The sequence below is a fragment of the Mastigoproctus giganteus genome, chromosome 7 (assembly GCF_048544385.1).
Source record: "Mastigoproctus giganteus isolate SK-2022 chromosome 7, ASM4854438v1, whole genome shotgun sequence".
Lineage (NCBI taxonomy): Eukaryota > Metazoa > Arthropoda > Arachnida > Uropygi > Thelyphonidae > Mastigoproctus > Mastigoproctus giganteus.
The window spans coordinates 19622321-19639275 of NC_143581.1; the positions used below are offsets into that span (position 1 = coordinate 19622321).

Genomic DNA, 16955 nt, shown 5'->3' on the forward strand with positions numbered 1-16955 from the left:
AGCCATATTCATCTTTAGTCCAAAATCCTTACTAACTGTGCATAACTGATTAAGATTTTCCTCTAATTCTTTGGGATCATGGCTTATGATTACAATGTCATCTGCAAATCATAAATTGTTTAGGTACTCTCCATTCACATTGACTCCTTTCTGCGACCAGTCCAATCTTTTGAAAGCTTCATCAAGGGCAGCAGTAAACAACTTCAGAGATATTGTGTCTCCTTGTCGAACTCCTTTCTCGATTTTAAATTTTCTACTGTCTTTGTCTAGTCTAATAAAGGAGGTAGCATTCTCATATATTTTCTTCAAAATCAAGATGTATCTATGCCTTGTCTTTTCAGTGCCCAAAACATTGCCTTATGCTGTATGGAGTCAAATGCCTTTTTATAATCCACAAATGCCAGACATAATGATGTTTTATATTCATTTACTTTATCCATTAGCTGCGATATTACATGAAGGTGATCCTTAGTTGAGAATCCTGTTCTAAAGCCAGCTTGCTCTTTTGGTTGATTCTCATCAAGTGTTCTTTCTAATCTATTAGTAATGAACCCTTGTTGTTGTTGTTATTTGGTTTTTAGGAGCATTAGCAACTAAGGCCATATTGCTCCAGGATATGCGGTGGTCTTGGAAAAGTACATCACCAAGGGTGTCAAGACTAATACTCAAGATTTCTAAGAGGTACAAGCTAAAGATTATAATGATTTATGCACCAACATCGAGCCATGATGATGAAGAGGTTGAAGAAATGTACACCGAAATTGAGAGTCTTCTAGATGAGCAGAAAACTCACTACACTATTATTATGGGGGACTTCAATGCTAAGGTTGGAAAAAGGCAAAACAGCACAGAAAGAGGAACTATGGGAAATTTTGGAATTGGTGAAAGAAATAAAAGAGGTGAAAGACTTGTGGAATTTGCAGAATCTCAAGGAATGTCAGTAATGAACACTTTTTTCAAGAAAAGGGTGAACAGAAAGTGGACATGGAAGAGTCCAAATGGATTAACAACTAATGAAATCGACTTCATCCTCACTAACAGAAGATATATTGTGAATGATGTTACCGTCCTGAATAAGGTAAATGTTGGAAGTGATCACAGAATGGTAAGATGTACACTTGATATAGATGTAGGAAAGGAAAGGAAAAAACTGACTCGAGTAAATAATACAAAGGTCTTTGAAATAACAGAGGAGGAGAAAAAGCAGTATGTACTGGAACTTAAGAACAAGTTTGAGCTTCTGCAGACTGCTCAGGACCAAGATATTGATGAGGAATATTACAACTTTCTGAAAGTGATAAAGCCCAAGAAACCTATAGGGAAACAGAAATCCAAAGAAGAAAAAATTAGTCAAGAAACACTTGTCATGATGAACCAAAGACGACAAATGAAGAGCAAGAAAAACACTGACAGGGAGAAAATTGAGTATACTGAGTTATGCAAAGCCATTAGAAAGAGACTCAGAGAGGACATAAGAAGATTTAACACAAGAAAAGTAGAACAAGCATTAAGGGAAAACAAAGGATTTAAATCAGCAGCCATGAGCAGTAATACAGAAAGACAAATGATACTGAAACTGAAGAATAGCGATGGTGTACTTATAAACAGCAGAGAAGGCATAATTCAAATAGCAGAAGACTACTATAGAGAACTATACAAGGAGCGAGGGAATGATACCAGCAGTGGGGAAGATGGATTGCAAAGTAGCAACACATACGACATACCCGATATTCTTCCTGATGAGGTAGAACATGCATTGAAGAAAATGAAGAATCGGAAAGCCCCGGGGGAAGATGAAGTTACTGTAGAGTTGTTAAAATTGGGAGGAAGAGACATAACACAAAAACTGGCAAGGCTCTTCACAAAGTGCATTAGAAAAGGTGTGATGCCTAAGCAGTGGAATAATGCAATCATAGTTTTGCTGCATAAGAAAGGAGATAAATCAGAAATTGGCAATTATAGACCAATTAGCTTGTTATCCCATATCTACAAGTTGTTCACAAGGGTCATTACTAACAGATTAGAAAGAATACTTGATGAGAATCAACCGAAAGAGCAAGCTGGCTTTAGGACGGGATTCTCAACTATGGATCACCTTCACGTAATATCACAGCTAATGGAGAAAGCAAATGAATATAAAACACCATTATGCCTGGCATTTGTGGATTATGAAAAGGCATTTGACTCCATACAGCATAAGGCAATGTTTCGGGCACTGGAAAGACAAGGCATACATACTCCATATATTATGATTTTGAAGAAAATATATGAGAGTGCTACATCCTTTATTAGACTAGACAAAGACAGTAGCAAATTTAAAATCGAGAAAGGAGTTCGACAAGGAGACACAATATCTCCGAAGCTGTTTACTGCTGCCCTTGAGGAAGCTTTCAGAACATTAGACTGGTCGCAGAAAGGAGTCAATGTGAACGGAGAGTACCTAAACCATTTACGATTTGCAGATGACATTGTGGTCATAAGCCATGATCCCAAAGAATTAGAGGAAAATCTTAATCAGTTATGCACAGTTAGTAAGGATTTTGGACTAAAGATGAATATGGCTAAAACAAAAGTAATGATGAACAAGTATGCCACGGAAAGGGAAATAATGATTGATGGAGCAGTAATTGAAAAGGTGGAGTCATATACTTATCTGGGACAAGTTATTAGCTGTAATAATGATAAATGGCTGGAAGTCAAGAGAAGAATAAATTTTGGATGGATAGCATTCAGGAAATATAGTCACATACTGAAGAGCAATATCCCAGTTTGTCTGAAACGTAAAATAATGAATCAATGTATACTCCCCACCATGACTTATGGAAGTGAAACTTGGGCACTCACCAAAAGAATGGAAGAGAAGCTAAGAACTACACAGCGAAGAATGGAACGAATTATATTGGGAATCAGACTGTTAGATAAGAAGAGAAACACATGGATTAGGCAGCAAACTCAAGTAAAGGACATTCTTATCAAAACTAAAGAACTAAAATGGTCTTGGGCAGGACACATAGCTCGAAGACATGATGACAGATGGACTAAGAAAATAACAGAATGGTACCCAAGAGGAGCTAGAAGAAAACCTGGAAGACAAAGGCGGAGATGGATAGATGAAATTCATGAGTTTTTGAGTAGTAAATGGATGGCCAGTGCTCAAAACAGAAGGAACTGGAAAGTTGCTGGAGAGGCCTTCATCCTGCAGTGGATTGAAAATGGCTGATGATGATGATGCGGTGGTCATTCCCTGACCTTTCTGCATCCTCCATATTTGGTGGTGACAGGGCTCGAACCCTGGTCTAATCAAGAAGTGTGTGCTACGCACTGCTGCTCCTTCCTACCTGGCTACGGAGGCGCCTGAACCCTTGTGAACAACTTGTAGATGTGGGACAACAAGCTGATTGGTCTGTAATTTCCAATTTCTGATATATCACCTTTCTTATGCACCAAAATAATGCAAAGTGTTGCATTATTCCACTCCTTAGGCGTCATGCCTTTCCTAATGTATTTTGTGAAGAATCTTGACAAGTTCTGTATCATGTCTCTTCCTCCAAGTTTTAACAACTCTGCAGTAATCTTCACCCAGGACTTTTTGATTCTTTGTTTTCTTCAATGCATGTTCTACTTCATCAGGAAGGATATCTGGTATGTCATATGTGTTGCTAATTTGTGATCTGCCTTCCCTACTGCTAGCATCATTCCCCCACTCCTTATATAATTCTTTATAGTAGTCTTCTGCTATTTATAAGTACACTGTCACTATTCTTCAGTTTCAGTATCATTTGTCTTTCTGTATTACTGCTCATGGCTGCTGATCCTTTGTTTTCCCTTAATGCTTGTTCTACTTTTCTTGTGTTAAATCTTCTTACGTCCTCTTTGAGTCTCTTTCTAATGGCTTTGTATAACTCAGTATACTCAATTTTATTCTTTTCACTATTTATCTTGCTCTTCATTTGTCGTCTTTGGTTCATCATGACAAGTGTTTCTCGACTAATTTTTACTTCTTTGGATTTCTTTTTACCAATAGGTTTCTCGGGCTTTATCGCTTTCAGAAAGTTGTATTCCTTGTTGATATCTTGGCCATGAAAGGTCTGCAGAAGCTCAAATTTGTTCTTAAGTTCCAGTACATATAGGCGCAATATGGCCAAAGTTGCTTTTGCGCCAAAAAACCCTACAACAACCAACCAACCAGTACATATTGCTTTTTCTCCTCTTCTGTTATATCAAAGACCTTCATATTATTTACTCGAGTCAGTTTTTTCCTTATACTAGCTACAATATTGTGTGATGTGTATAATGCAGTGTTGCACAGTGCAAACTAGATTGCCATCTGTGTTGCGAATCTAGTTTGAATACCTACAGTAGTGCTGAGAGTACAGTGTACTTAGGCACTGCAAGGCAGGGCAGAGCAGTGCTTAGCACTGCTCCGCCTTGAAATTTTCTGCTCAGAACTTCTCTGATTTCCAACAAGTTGCATTATCCAGGCATTTTCTAACTGTTTATGCTATACAGGTGTAGTATGAAACACAGGACTTCTTCCTAATATTCCAGATCTCAGGAATAATGGGTAACAACTCTAAATGACGTTTAACATTTACTGGGCATGTGAACGACAGCTCTAGACACAAAAACCAAGTCTGTACAACTCCTTATGATTAATGAGTGCACTTATGGCTACTGAATGCACTGACCTCTCTGTAGAGTTGACTTTTTCAGGATTAGTTCAGTCATCCCAGTTCCTTCCACTAAATGTCCTCGGCCAACCAGATTTTGAAAATGTTCTTCCATCCTTTCACAGTTTTGATTACAATTTACTTTGTAGGGTTCAATTGGATTGCAATAGCATGCAGCAATGGATGACTTATATGGCATCCAGTGCTCAAACCTCTGAAATTTCATGGGTCCCATATTAATATCCATGGTGACTGCTATCTTCTGATATCTGTATTGCTTCTGGATACTTATGGCGGTTTCTTTCTTGGAAATAGCCAGTCAGACTTCATTGTTGAAAGAGTGACGGAATACTTTTGAAATTATAGTTTATATATGTTGCCACAAGTGAATATAATCTGTTATTTCTAGATAAAGAATTAGAAAAATTACTTAAGCTTATATGTATTAACCTCAACTTTCAGTAGTCTGATTGTTGGGAGATACATACTGTACTCTTATCGATATCAGTTCATAACACTACACCTGTTATGGACTAATACTGCTTAATATTCAGTGTTGTCCAACTGCATTGCAATGTTTTAAATCCAAATGCAACTTCGTGTAAATATTTTTATACTTTTACATTGTTATTCATATTTTTTTACTTTTTGTATATTTGTTGAATATTGAAGGTTTATCTGCAAACTAAAGGCGTTGCTATGGGCTCAGTATGTTGATAGATCATTTCAAATAATTTTAGAACATCACTACCTCTGTACACTGAGTTGCCTGGTTATTAGTACATTGACCAAATAGCAAGTACCACCTCCTTTAGTCCTCAGAACACCTTAAGTTGTCAGGGCATGGACCCATGAGGTGCCAAAAACATTCTCCAGGAATACCAGCTTATGCAGTCTTAATCACCTCCCAAAATTTTTTCAGATTGGCAGTGGCAGACCTTTGCTGCTGTCTAATCTGATTGAGATGCTCATTCCGGTTGAGTTCAGTAATTGAAAAAGTTGGTAAAGTATGGTAAAGTTAACCTCACATTCTTGGGACTATTCCTGAATGGTCTATGCTTTGTAATATGAAACATTTTCATGTCGGAAGCTTTATCAGACTCACAGTTTAGCATGAAGGAAGGCAGCTGGTTGGAAATGATGTTCAAATGGTGGGCTATAGCACTGTTATCAGAGAACTTAATGTATGCCACGAAAATGTCCCCTGCACAGTCACATTTTCACTCACTTGCAGTGTTGAAACTTGGAAATCAATCCACTGTTTTGTGCTGCTGTTGTATCCTGGTGCTGCTGTCACTGTGGAACAATTGAAACTAAGAGTCATCAAACCAAGTAACATTTTTCCACTCCTAAAATGTCTAGTGTCCAAGGTACCAGTGTACAACTTGACATCAATGGTTTTTGGCACTACAATTTATGGTTTGAGTCCAAACCTAGAGAAGCATTCCAGTGCCATGACCCCACCTGCTGCAAACTTCATTATGAATATGCTGCAGTAGTTGATGTTCCTCAGGCATTTTTCATGCCCACACTCAATTGTCTGATCTGGGCAATGCAGCTTTTTATTCTGTAGACCCTTTTCCCACCATTCTCTTGTCTAAGAACAATGGGCTTTGCTCCACTGCAGTTGATGTCAGGTATTTGTTGGTGCAATGCAAGGTTTGAGAGCATCAGCTCTGCCAAGAAAACTGTATACAAGTGTGAGGCATTACAAGTCTCATACTCACATGCATTTTCCTGTGGACCATGCATACAGACAATCCTGCTGACATCTGGAGCTTTTCCAAGAAGGTTGCTCAGTTTGCTTTACTTTCTTCAGGGATTGTTGATTTTTACCCAATAGTTTTTTGACCAATCCGATTGTTTGTGCATACATCATCCCCATTTTGCATCTTTTCAGCCTATCAGCTATGGTTGACTTTGCTAGTTTAAAATGTGTAGCTGTTACACGTGATGACAAGTGTAACTCAATGATTAAGTTTCTTTGAAATTCCAAAAGTGCCCTGCTATTGCTCATTCTGCTTGTTTTTCATATTTTTGCTATTGCCTGCACACTTAAATCTGTTCCTGGAACAGATCTAAAAGTGTGTAGGCAGTCCATCTCATTTACACTCTTCACCATTGGGTGAAGTGTCTCACTACTTTAGTAGAGTAATATATATTTCTTACGAATTTAGATACTTACAGAAATTAAATGTATACAATTGACAAAGATTATCAGTTTAAAATAGTCAACTGATAATCTTTGTTTAATGCTTGTTGTTTGTGTATCATTATATGATATACAAATGACAAGTGTTGAATTATCTTATTCTTTATTAGCTTGTGTTACATCTTTTTTAGACCAGTTACCATTACAAAACCACTAAACTACAAAAACTTTTTATATTAGAAAGAAAGAAAATTGTTGAATGGTCATCAGTTGAAGAAAATCAGAAGCCTTCAGGTACAAGAATAATAATTTCACATTCCTCAGAGGTAAGCCAAGTTACGTGGCATGCCAAAGGGGACTATTTTGCTTCAGTTATGCCTAAAGCAGGAAATCAGTCAGTAATAATTCATCAGCTATCTAGATGGAGATCTCAGGTGTGTATCTTATAATTTTTTTTTTTATAAAGTGGTGGCTTGAGTTATTATTAGATATAAAACAAAATAGTTTAGGCTTTTTCTTTCCCTACATCAGTGATCTCCAAAATTTCTCCACTTGAAGCACCTTTGGGAAATAAGAGCACAGTTGTTTTCAATTCATGGTCTTAAAGGAATATTTTTCTCAAAATACTGCTTTAAAACAAGTGCCCAATTTGTGATTATTTTTAAGATCTCATGTTGAATATCTATATAACAATAAAGATATTAAATGAATTTGATAAAAGTTTTTATTTTCCTGATACAAAAGAAATGCTAGAAATAGATGTGAATAGGTTCATGTCTATTGCAGGTGCTATATCCTTCAAACAAAATGAATCAACTGTGAAAATAAACAGATGCAAAACCACAGACATTTCAAGTAGTAAGTTGCACATGATTATTCAAAAAAAAAAAAAAATGCCGCCTCCGTAGCCAGGTGGGAAGGAGCAGCAGTGTGTAGCACACGCTTCTTGATTAGACCGGGGTTCGAGCCCGTCACCACCAAATATGGAGGATGCAGAAAGGTCAGGGAATGACCACCGCATATCCCGGAGCAATATGGCCTTAGTTGCTAATGCTCCTAAAAACCAAAAATAACAAAAAAAATATTAAAAAATAAATAAATAAATAAATAGTACTATAGAGATGCATATATTAGTAATAGCTGAGCACAGAAATCTGAAATTTCACAGGCAAGTTACAAGGAAAAGGAAACTGTGCACAAAGATTCTGTGGTGGCATTTGCTATTATTTATAGCTCATTAGCATCTAAGGAAATATCATGCTGTACATATTATTCCTGCATATAGTGTGTGCATCCTTGACTGATTTGCATGTTGTGCAGGCTGAAGAACTCAGTGTAATTCATGCGGAATCTCTACTGTTACACTGCCTTAGATTGGCTAACTATAGCCCTGATTGAAGAGGGTTTTAAGAATTCCAGTGGGATTTGAACTGAGACCTCTTCAAATGATTAAATGCAAACCACTATATTGTCATGGAAGATTGATCCGCAGTGATGGGTTTTAATTGCAAGAGGTATTCTGCATGCAAATAGGACTCTTGCTTTTGCATGCATCAATCATGATGCTAACAAGAAGACAAAATAATTAAATTATGAAAGTGTATTAAGTTTATGAATGCAATGTCAAAGTAGTAGCATTTTGAAGAGTACCAGCATCTTCATTTTTTGTGCTGTAGAAGACAAGACCTGTCTACATGATAAATTATGGTTCATGTTAATTAATTATATTAATATATGTTAATGATCTTGTTATTGTATATTGTAGATTTAAAGATATGTAATTGAAATATCTATGAATGATTCATGTTTAAATTCTTCAGAAAGGATATTATTATTTGTTGTTTATCTCTTAAGTGAAATGTGTTTTTTTTTTTGATGGAGATAGAGTTTATTGTTTTAAAAATAAAAGCATATCCCTTCCCTGAAAGGTTTTCTCACTAAACAACTAGTTTTAGTTTCACAAGTGTAAGAAACCACAGTTCTTCACTGAAGTGCCACTGTAATTACGTGGGTAAGAGCTTGGAGAGAGTAGAATATTTTATATTAGAGATAAAGGTTTTTGCTACTGTGAATAAAAGGTTGTGCAAAATGTGTTAAGGATAACCTAGCATGATAAGTTCTCACAGCAGTACATTTAATGTTAATTGTATAATTTTGCTGATATTAAAGTATGATTTAACAAAAAACTAGTGAAATAATAAGAGAAAATAAAGTTACTGCAATATTAAGGAAGTACGCAATAGTCATACAGAAATAAAACATTATTAATGGTTTAATTGTGCATATAAAGTTAACAAAGGGCAAAGCCAAACAGATGGTAAGGAATTAATGCATTGTAATACAAGTAAGATAGAGGTATGTGCTAATTTTTTAAAGTGAGAAGACAGTACAAGTCAGTTAGTGCTGCATCTCAAAGGACTAGTAGGTATGATTGTATCTGAGTTTGAAAAGTCAAATTTAATTTTAAATGGTACTCTTGTTATTTTTTTAAGACAAAAGATACAGTTATGTATATATATAATAGATACATGTGCTTGAATACCAAATGGCCATTGTTTTGAATTCCTTGGTAAAGCAGTTAAACACCTGTGACAGATTGAGAATATTCATTCATATTAAGATGTATTTTGTTGCTGAAATTGTTGAGATAGTCAAAGGATACACTGAAGGGACAATATATATATATATATATGCAACCCAAGCTTTTCTTGGTCTTGTGTGGAGATAAGTAAATGGACTGTACTTGCACCAGTCAATGGACAAGCAAACTTCAATTACCAGGAGTTCCATTTACCAGTTTCTAATATATATAAGAGGATGGAACAAGTCACCACAGATTTGACTTTTATAGTAAATGTTAGTATCTGTACTGTCAGTTGGAACCTGCATTTGCTCATTTCATCTGTATGGGAATGTACCCCACACCATGATGCAGATGTTTTTTGTACTGATTCGAGCACAGGTTTGGTTTGCTGATTCCTGTTGATGTGCATGTCCACTCTTAAACTGTGGTTTGTATAAACTGCCAGTCAAACTAAAGTTTGATGACTGGAAGTTTATACTCTTTGTATAGAAGGGCCATTTTGCACTTGTGATTGGTGTCACCATACACAACTGATTAATTTTGTTGGGAGAAATGTCCACAGAAGACTGCAAGGAAACTACAAAGCAAAGCTAAATTGACTCTGGTGTGGCTTCATGGCCATAATGGTCAAATGATCACTGAATGGTTGAAAACTCACTGATCCTTGATAGTATATGTCCACCACTGCAGGAGATGAGTTGAATGCCCTGAAAGAATATTTGCAATCCAAATTATCTCTAGGGGCTTCCTGATGGAATAATCACAGATGCTAGTTATACAGTGCATGCTATGTAAGGTAGGCATTGTCATATAATCACTCAATGTATGCAATGCAGCCTGAATACTATATTGATCATACACAATTTTGTAACACTATGAAAAACACCTTTGTTACAACCAGAATGATTTGCTCATTGGCTGAGTTTGTTGTAACAGTGGACAAGTGTCATCCCCTAGAAGTTAAAACTTGCAACAGTGGAATACTTGAGAATGTTTTTCATATCTCATGAAAGTTTCAGATGTATGTAATACTGAAATTTTTTTCAAAATGCCAAAAATTTTTTATAACCACATAATGCTAATCTTAATTAATCTAAAAATTAATGCTAATTAATGTTTAGATTAAACAAGAAAAATATGCAAATAGCTTCTTAACTACACAAATTTTGTTGTTTTTTTATATTGTCTATCTTGATTTGTTCAGGTGATTTTTGGAATTTTTTATTTTATTTATTTATTTTTAAAGATATAAACTTTTAGTTATTTTAATTTCTTTGGATGCTTGTGAAATTATAATTTTGTGTCTTTTTTTTTGTAGTAGTAGATATTCAATATGTATTGGGTAATTATGGAATGCAATTTGAAATGTAATGCAATTTTCTTATGAATAAGGAATTTGAAAGAGTTATGCAATTTTTTTTTTAACATGCATTTAACTGAGAGAAACAGATTATGATTTAAGAAACACATTTATTATATGATGTGCCTAACCATACACTTCATTGAATGCAGCATTCCTGTTTGGTACACTTTCAACATGATTTCTGCATATAAAAAAATTATTTTTAACTACACTAGTTACTGAGATCTCTGTTTTTTTTATGTGCATTTTTCTGAAAAAATGTGTATTTATGTGACAGTTTGAATGCTGTGTGAGCAGGTTGGAACAGAAGAAACATACAAAGAAGAAACACTGCACTCCTTTGATTTTTATGTTCTGCTGAGAATGAGTGCCATTCTTTTCCTTTTTTTTTTAAATTTTATGATTTTATTTTAATATGATCTTTGGAGGTCAGGTAGCAAAATCACACCTTTCCAAGTATAACAGTATTGCATTAATTTGCTGCATTTAATTCCATGACATAATTAATGTTGTTATTTCTGCTAATATTTTTTTTCTTTTATGAACAGGTACCATTTGAACGCTCTAAAGGACTAATACAGTGTGTTCTGTTTCATCCTTTGAGGCCTTATTTCTTTGTAGCTACACAAAGATATGTTCGAATGTACAATTTAGCGAAACAAGAGCTTTCCAGAAAGCTTATGACAAATTGTAAATGGGTGTCATGTATGGATATCCATCCCCATGGTTAGTATATTTGTTTTTCACTGATTAAATTGCATTATTAGTATAATGCAGAATTAATAATCTAAAAAATTAAGTTTAGATAATCTTCATGCTAATTCTACTGAATATTTTGGTTTTAGGTGATAATCTAATTATTGGAAGCTATGATTGTAGATTGAGTTGGTTTGATATGGACCTTTCAAGTAAACCATATAAGACTCTCAGGTATGTTATTCTGCTGTTTTTTTTTTTTTTTTTAATTTTTATTATTGTATTTCTTTTTTTTATTGTATATATCCTCTAAAGATAAGTGAGTGAACTTTAGCCTCTTATAGGGTTTGTTTTTTATTTAACAAATAAAAAGTGCTTTAGAAATTCTGTTTATGTTCATTTTTATTCATTATTTTTTTGTGGAGTGAATATTTTATTTATTCATTTGTTTATGATAACTCTGATTTTTTTTTTTTTTTTATTCACATAGCATTTGCCATTATAGACACTTTCATTGTAATATAGATTATATATGGAACATTAGATTAAAATAACATAGATCAAAAATTAAAAAATAACAGAAGTTAAGCTAACATTACTCATGCCTCCCCTTTTGAATTGGGGATAATTTGTACATATCCAAAATCTGTGGATGCTCTCATAATCTTAGCTAATGGTTTGCTTACCTCTTTTAATATAATTGGATATTTAAATTCCATCCACACAGGTGCCTTTTTTTACATTAAGCTTCAGCAATTTCTCTTCTTCCACTTTCCTTTCAGCTATCTGCAAGAAGGTGAGTCACTTCTGGCATCTCCATCCCAAAAAAAATTCTTAATTTGTGAATGTAGATACAAAATACCCATTCAGTTTGTCAATAACCTGAGCAGGATCATCAACAGTTATTCCATTCAGTATCTAGTGGATAAATGTGATTCAACCCCTTGCTTCTACTGTTTACATAAGTAAAGAAGTCTGCTGCTTTTTTTTAATTCCTTCCCAAAGACTTCTCATAATCTACCTTAATTTGCCTAACATCCTTTGTGACTTGATTGTAGACTACTGTTATATCTACTGTAGGCTTCTATATCACCTGATAAATTATATGCATCCCATTCATTTTTCTTTCCCACCAAGTCTCAGCAGTTCGTGACATCCATTTAGGTCTGTACCATGAACTGTATCTCTTAATTGGTATAAAAAGCATAGTAGCTTCTATGATAAAATCCTTGAATGCTTCCCATTTAGAGTTTGCTGTTGGTAACTTCATCAGTTGGTTCCACTGCATGGAATTTAGAAAAATTGTCTGAGACCTGCATATTTAAAAGAACCTTCATTGATACAATATCTAATAGTGATTCAACCCACATTTCACCTTAATTGCACACTGCATCCTTGTCAGTAGAAAATCAGTTTTAGATAACAGAAGGTAGTATTTTAGTCAATTTGGCTACTGGTTATGGGCATGTTGGCTTAGCCTGAAACAGAAAAGGGCCCTCCATAGTGATGGCAGTTTAATAAGAGCAGGATTGTCAAGAATTTCAATGTCCTGCATGGCATTCATTGTTCCTGAAATGATGATAGTGGCCACAAGAAACAGTTGTACATTCAAACTCCAGACAGTGATAGTACCTCCACCAAACTTTGCAATTGGGACAACACACACACAGGTAGCTAAGATCCTCCAGGTATCCACCAGATCCAAAGTCAGCCATCAATAACTCCATAATACAACTTTCCAGTATTCTAGGAACCAATTACAATGGATTGTGTACCAGACACGTTGACTGCATTTCCTGCTATGATGTTTGGTTTGTGTGCTGTAGCTTTTCCACAAAACCTGATGCTATGCAACTCTACATATCATCCTTGTATTGATCAGTTTCAATGGTTTTCCTGAACTTCTGATGGGCAGTATTTGATGAGAACTGATAGGTCTCCCCGTCTCTTTCTGTGTTCTACCTGTTTCCTCAGCTGTAGTGGCACTATGATATTTCCATTTGATGATTATGCCACCACTGTTGATCTAGGAAGTTGCAGTTTCTCTGCAATTTCACAAAAAGATCAATATGGCATCCTATGATGACTTCCATTGGAAGTTGCTAAGCTCAGTGCCTTCACCCATCTACTATATATTGTTTATCTGCTTTTAGCTTGAGCACAGTTGCTTTTACACCTATTCATGATGTGTGGATGATGGGTATTATTCCTGAATCCCAAGGGGTGCCAGGTACATTTGGCTTTATCAATATTGTGTATGTGTAAAATGCTCACTAATAAAATGCTATTCATGTTTTTTTTTTTCAGGCATCATAAAAAAGCTATACGGGCAGTTTCTTTTCATAAAAAGTATCCACTTTTTGCTTCAGCTTCAGATGATGCTTCTGTAATAATTTGCCATGGCATGGTATACAGGTATGTTTTAAGATTAAATTTCTTATGGTATTATAAATCACACATAATTGTGATTTATAAAATCTACTGTACCAAAAATTTACTGGAATAAATAACATTTGTTTACTTGTAAACAGCAAATGACATCCTTTCCTAGATTATGAAATTGCCTTAGAATAGCAAAAACTCCAGCAGGGTAAACACACACACACAGTGTACATGAATCGACTAAACAATTTAGATGTTGTTACAGAGTTTTTCTTCAGTGCTGTGTGTGTGTGTAACCCAAAGTACATCTCATTACATTCATTTTCATGGAATTTCCAGGAATGCATTATGGAGACATGCCTATTAGAACAAAAACAAGCTTTTTACTGTAATGACATAAAAAAAAAAAAGGGTTTTTTATTCTTTTTTAAAATTTAAAACTTCATATTGCAACTAATTATTTTACACAACTCTGCATTCCTAAAGTGGAAGAAATTTTAGAAACCAACACTACTGTTCAGTTCTGCTTAACCTCCAGTTTGTTAGTTAAAAGAAGTATTTAATAATTGTGTGTTTCTGAAAAGGAGTAGTAACATTGAACGTTGGTAGATTTTATTCTTAATTAAGCTTTGTTAGGTTGTGACATTTAAGAGATAAGTTTCATTTTTGGCTGGTTACACTAAATGTAAATAGCTCTTTAGTTAGAATAACATCCTTCACTTCAGAGAATTGAAGAGCAGTAATTTAATTAACTACCTGTAGTGTTGCTGTTTAATATTTTAATGTAAGTATATTATTTTTTAAGAATTATGCACTAAAAATGCTGTCATCAATTATCTGATAAAAATAAATTCTTATTTCAGAAAGGATGCATGAAATGTAAATTCATTACAGGAATGCATATCATACAATACATACCTTTTGTGTACAGTAAATTCTTTAAAATATAGCACTTTTGGGATTGATGCCAGATTTAAAATTTTTCTGTATTTTAATGAGGTATACCTAGTGTTGATCAGAAACACATTTAAATAAATATTAAGCACACAACTGACTTATTTACATCTTTAAAAAAAATAAAATCGATTGTTAACAGCTCCTAATCATAACTTATATGTGTATATTCACAGGCTGATTTTCACATTGTGGGCTGAAAAATCCAGAATAGCTCATTGGGGGGGGGGGGCTACTCCTGTGCCTGAGATCACTTAACTACACTAAACATATGACTACCTTGTCTTTTCATTTGTTTTTGTAGGCAGTAGGATTTAAACTGCCTGGATAATCCAATGGTGTGAACTGATACCACATAACAGCTCACATTGAACAAATTATTTACAACTGCATACTATCACTAGGGTCCACCTACTATCTAGTGAAAGACCAGTTATCAGTCTAATTTTTTAAGTAAATGGCCAATTGAGGCCATCTGTTTGAAAGTATTGCAATATCATTGCAATATCAGGGCAACTTGTTGCAAAGGCAAATTTGTTCTGTTGTGAGAATTAAGACCACTGCATTATGTAGTTTAAATCCTACTGGTCCCCATTAAGGGACAAGCTAGCCTTGCAAGCAACTTATAAAGAATGAAATCCCCCCCCCCCCCTTTTTTATGCATTCCTAAAGACAAATGTGGTCATTGGTATGAGTGCTAGATTGTTTTCTTAATATTTCCAGATTTTAAAATGCTAATTTTTTTTATAAATGAATTCCAGATTGTAAAGTGCTATTTTATTATTTAGTTTTACTTATGTTAACGTGGGTGTTAATTTTATGTTGCATTATATCAAGGTTGTGCTGTATTATGAATATTTTTGCATTCACATAACAAAGATTATTAATGAAAAAAATAGAGGAATTTGTGGAATAAATATTTTTGAATAGGGCAGAGCAGTAGAATAAGTATATTTTTAGCACTAGTGGGTTTTCAACATAAAAAAAATGGAATTATGTTGTAACATTACACAAAAGTTCAGCTGATAAAATGCTATTCTCAGACAAAAATTTTGTAGTATCATATATTAGACTATTAATCCAGTACTACTTTTTTTTTATTTATTTAGTGACCTTCTACAGAATCCTCTTATTGTGCCTGTAAAAGTACTTAGAGGCCACACAACGACTCATGATCTAGGAGTATTAGATTGTTGTTTTCATCCTGAAAGACCTTGGATTTTCACAGCTGGAGCAGATTCAACTGTACGACTGTATAGATAATTAATTTGTAATAAATGTTTATTTTATGCTTTATTAATAAATAAGTGTAAAACGAACTCTGTTTTGAATTATTTCTAGGCTCTGCAAAATATATAAATTGATCTTTTCGGGAGTACATCCATAGCTACCTGTTTTTAATGCACAGTCATAGGGAGTCCTAGTCAAATAATACAGACTGTTGGTCAGCCACTGAGTGAAGGAATATTGAGTTCCTAGAGGTCACAGAATGTAACCTCTGTAGTTTCTTACAGAGGCTGCAGTGAGGCTTAATTACCACCAGTATCCAACCTAGATGGCCGATCTTTACTATTCTTGGAGTTTTAAATAACACAGTTTACCATTTTCATATAGGTTTCATCCCATCAACTTGTTAAAGTTGACAACACTTGGGGTTCTGAGGCAGGCTGGTAAGGTCTGAGGTATATATACTTTGGTGGGAAAAGGGGGACAAAATGGTATAAGTCACTGGTGATTCAGAGCATCCAGATGGTCTGTTTAAATATATTGAGCCAGTTGGGGGGGGGGATCTTGTTCTGGAAGAATTCTCTGGGGAAGCAAGGCTTCAGAAGTTTCTGGAAAGTAGGAACTAAAGGACATGACTAGTGCAGGAAATAATTTGCTGAATAAAAACCCACTGAAGCTATGATGAATGGTCCATCACACTGCACCATTCAAGAATTGGGTTGTTGAATTTAAGGGGGTCACAGTCGACCAAAGCTGAACTCAGGCTTGGGTAGACCTATGGCTGCATCAAACAGAGAAAATACTTGTACTTTTCCATTTGTGAAGTGATTTTGAAAGATTGTTGAACTGGGTTACAATACATAACAAAGATACACATCCTGTGAACAAGTCCATACTGCCTAAAAAGAAATGAGCATGAAAAAGTTT

At 34.8% G+C, this 16955-nt stretch overlaps 1 protein-coding gene across 1 annotated transcript in view; it reads left to right on the plus strand.

Annotated features, from left to right (window-relative positions):
* The window catches only part of LOC150082619 (ribosome biogenesis protein bop1-B), a 78345-nt gene extending 62281 nt beyond the window's left edge, over nt 1-16064 (plus strand). The window contains exons 14-18 of the mRNA XM_090377865.1: nt 7063-7256; nt 11318-11495; nt 11615-11699; nt 13773-13880; nt 15911-16064. Of these exons, the coding sequence (XP_090233991.1) occupies nt 7063-7256; nt 11318-11495; nt 11615-11699; nt 13773-13880; nt 15911-16064 (719 nt within the window). The remainder of the gene's footprint in view (nt 1-7062; nt 7257-11317; nt 11496-11614; nt 11700-13772; nt 13881-15910) is intronic.
* Nucleotides 16065-16955: the final 891 nt, after the last annotated feature.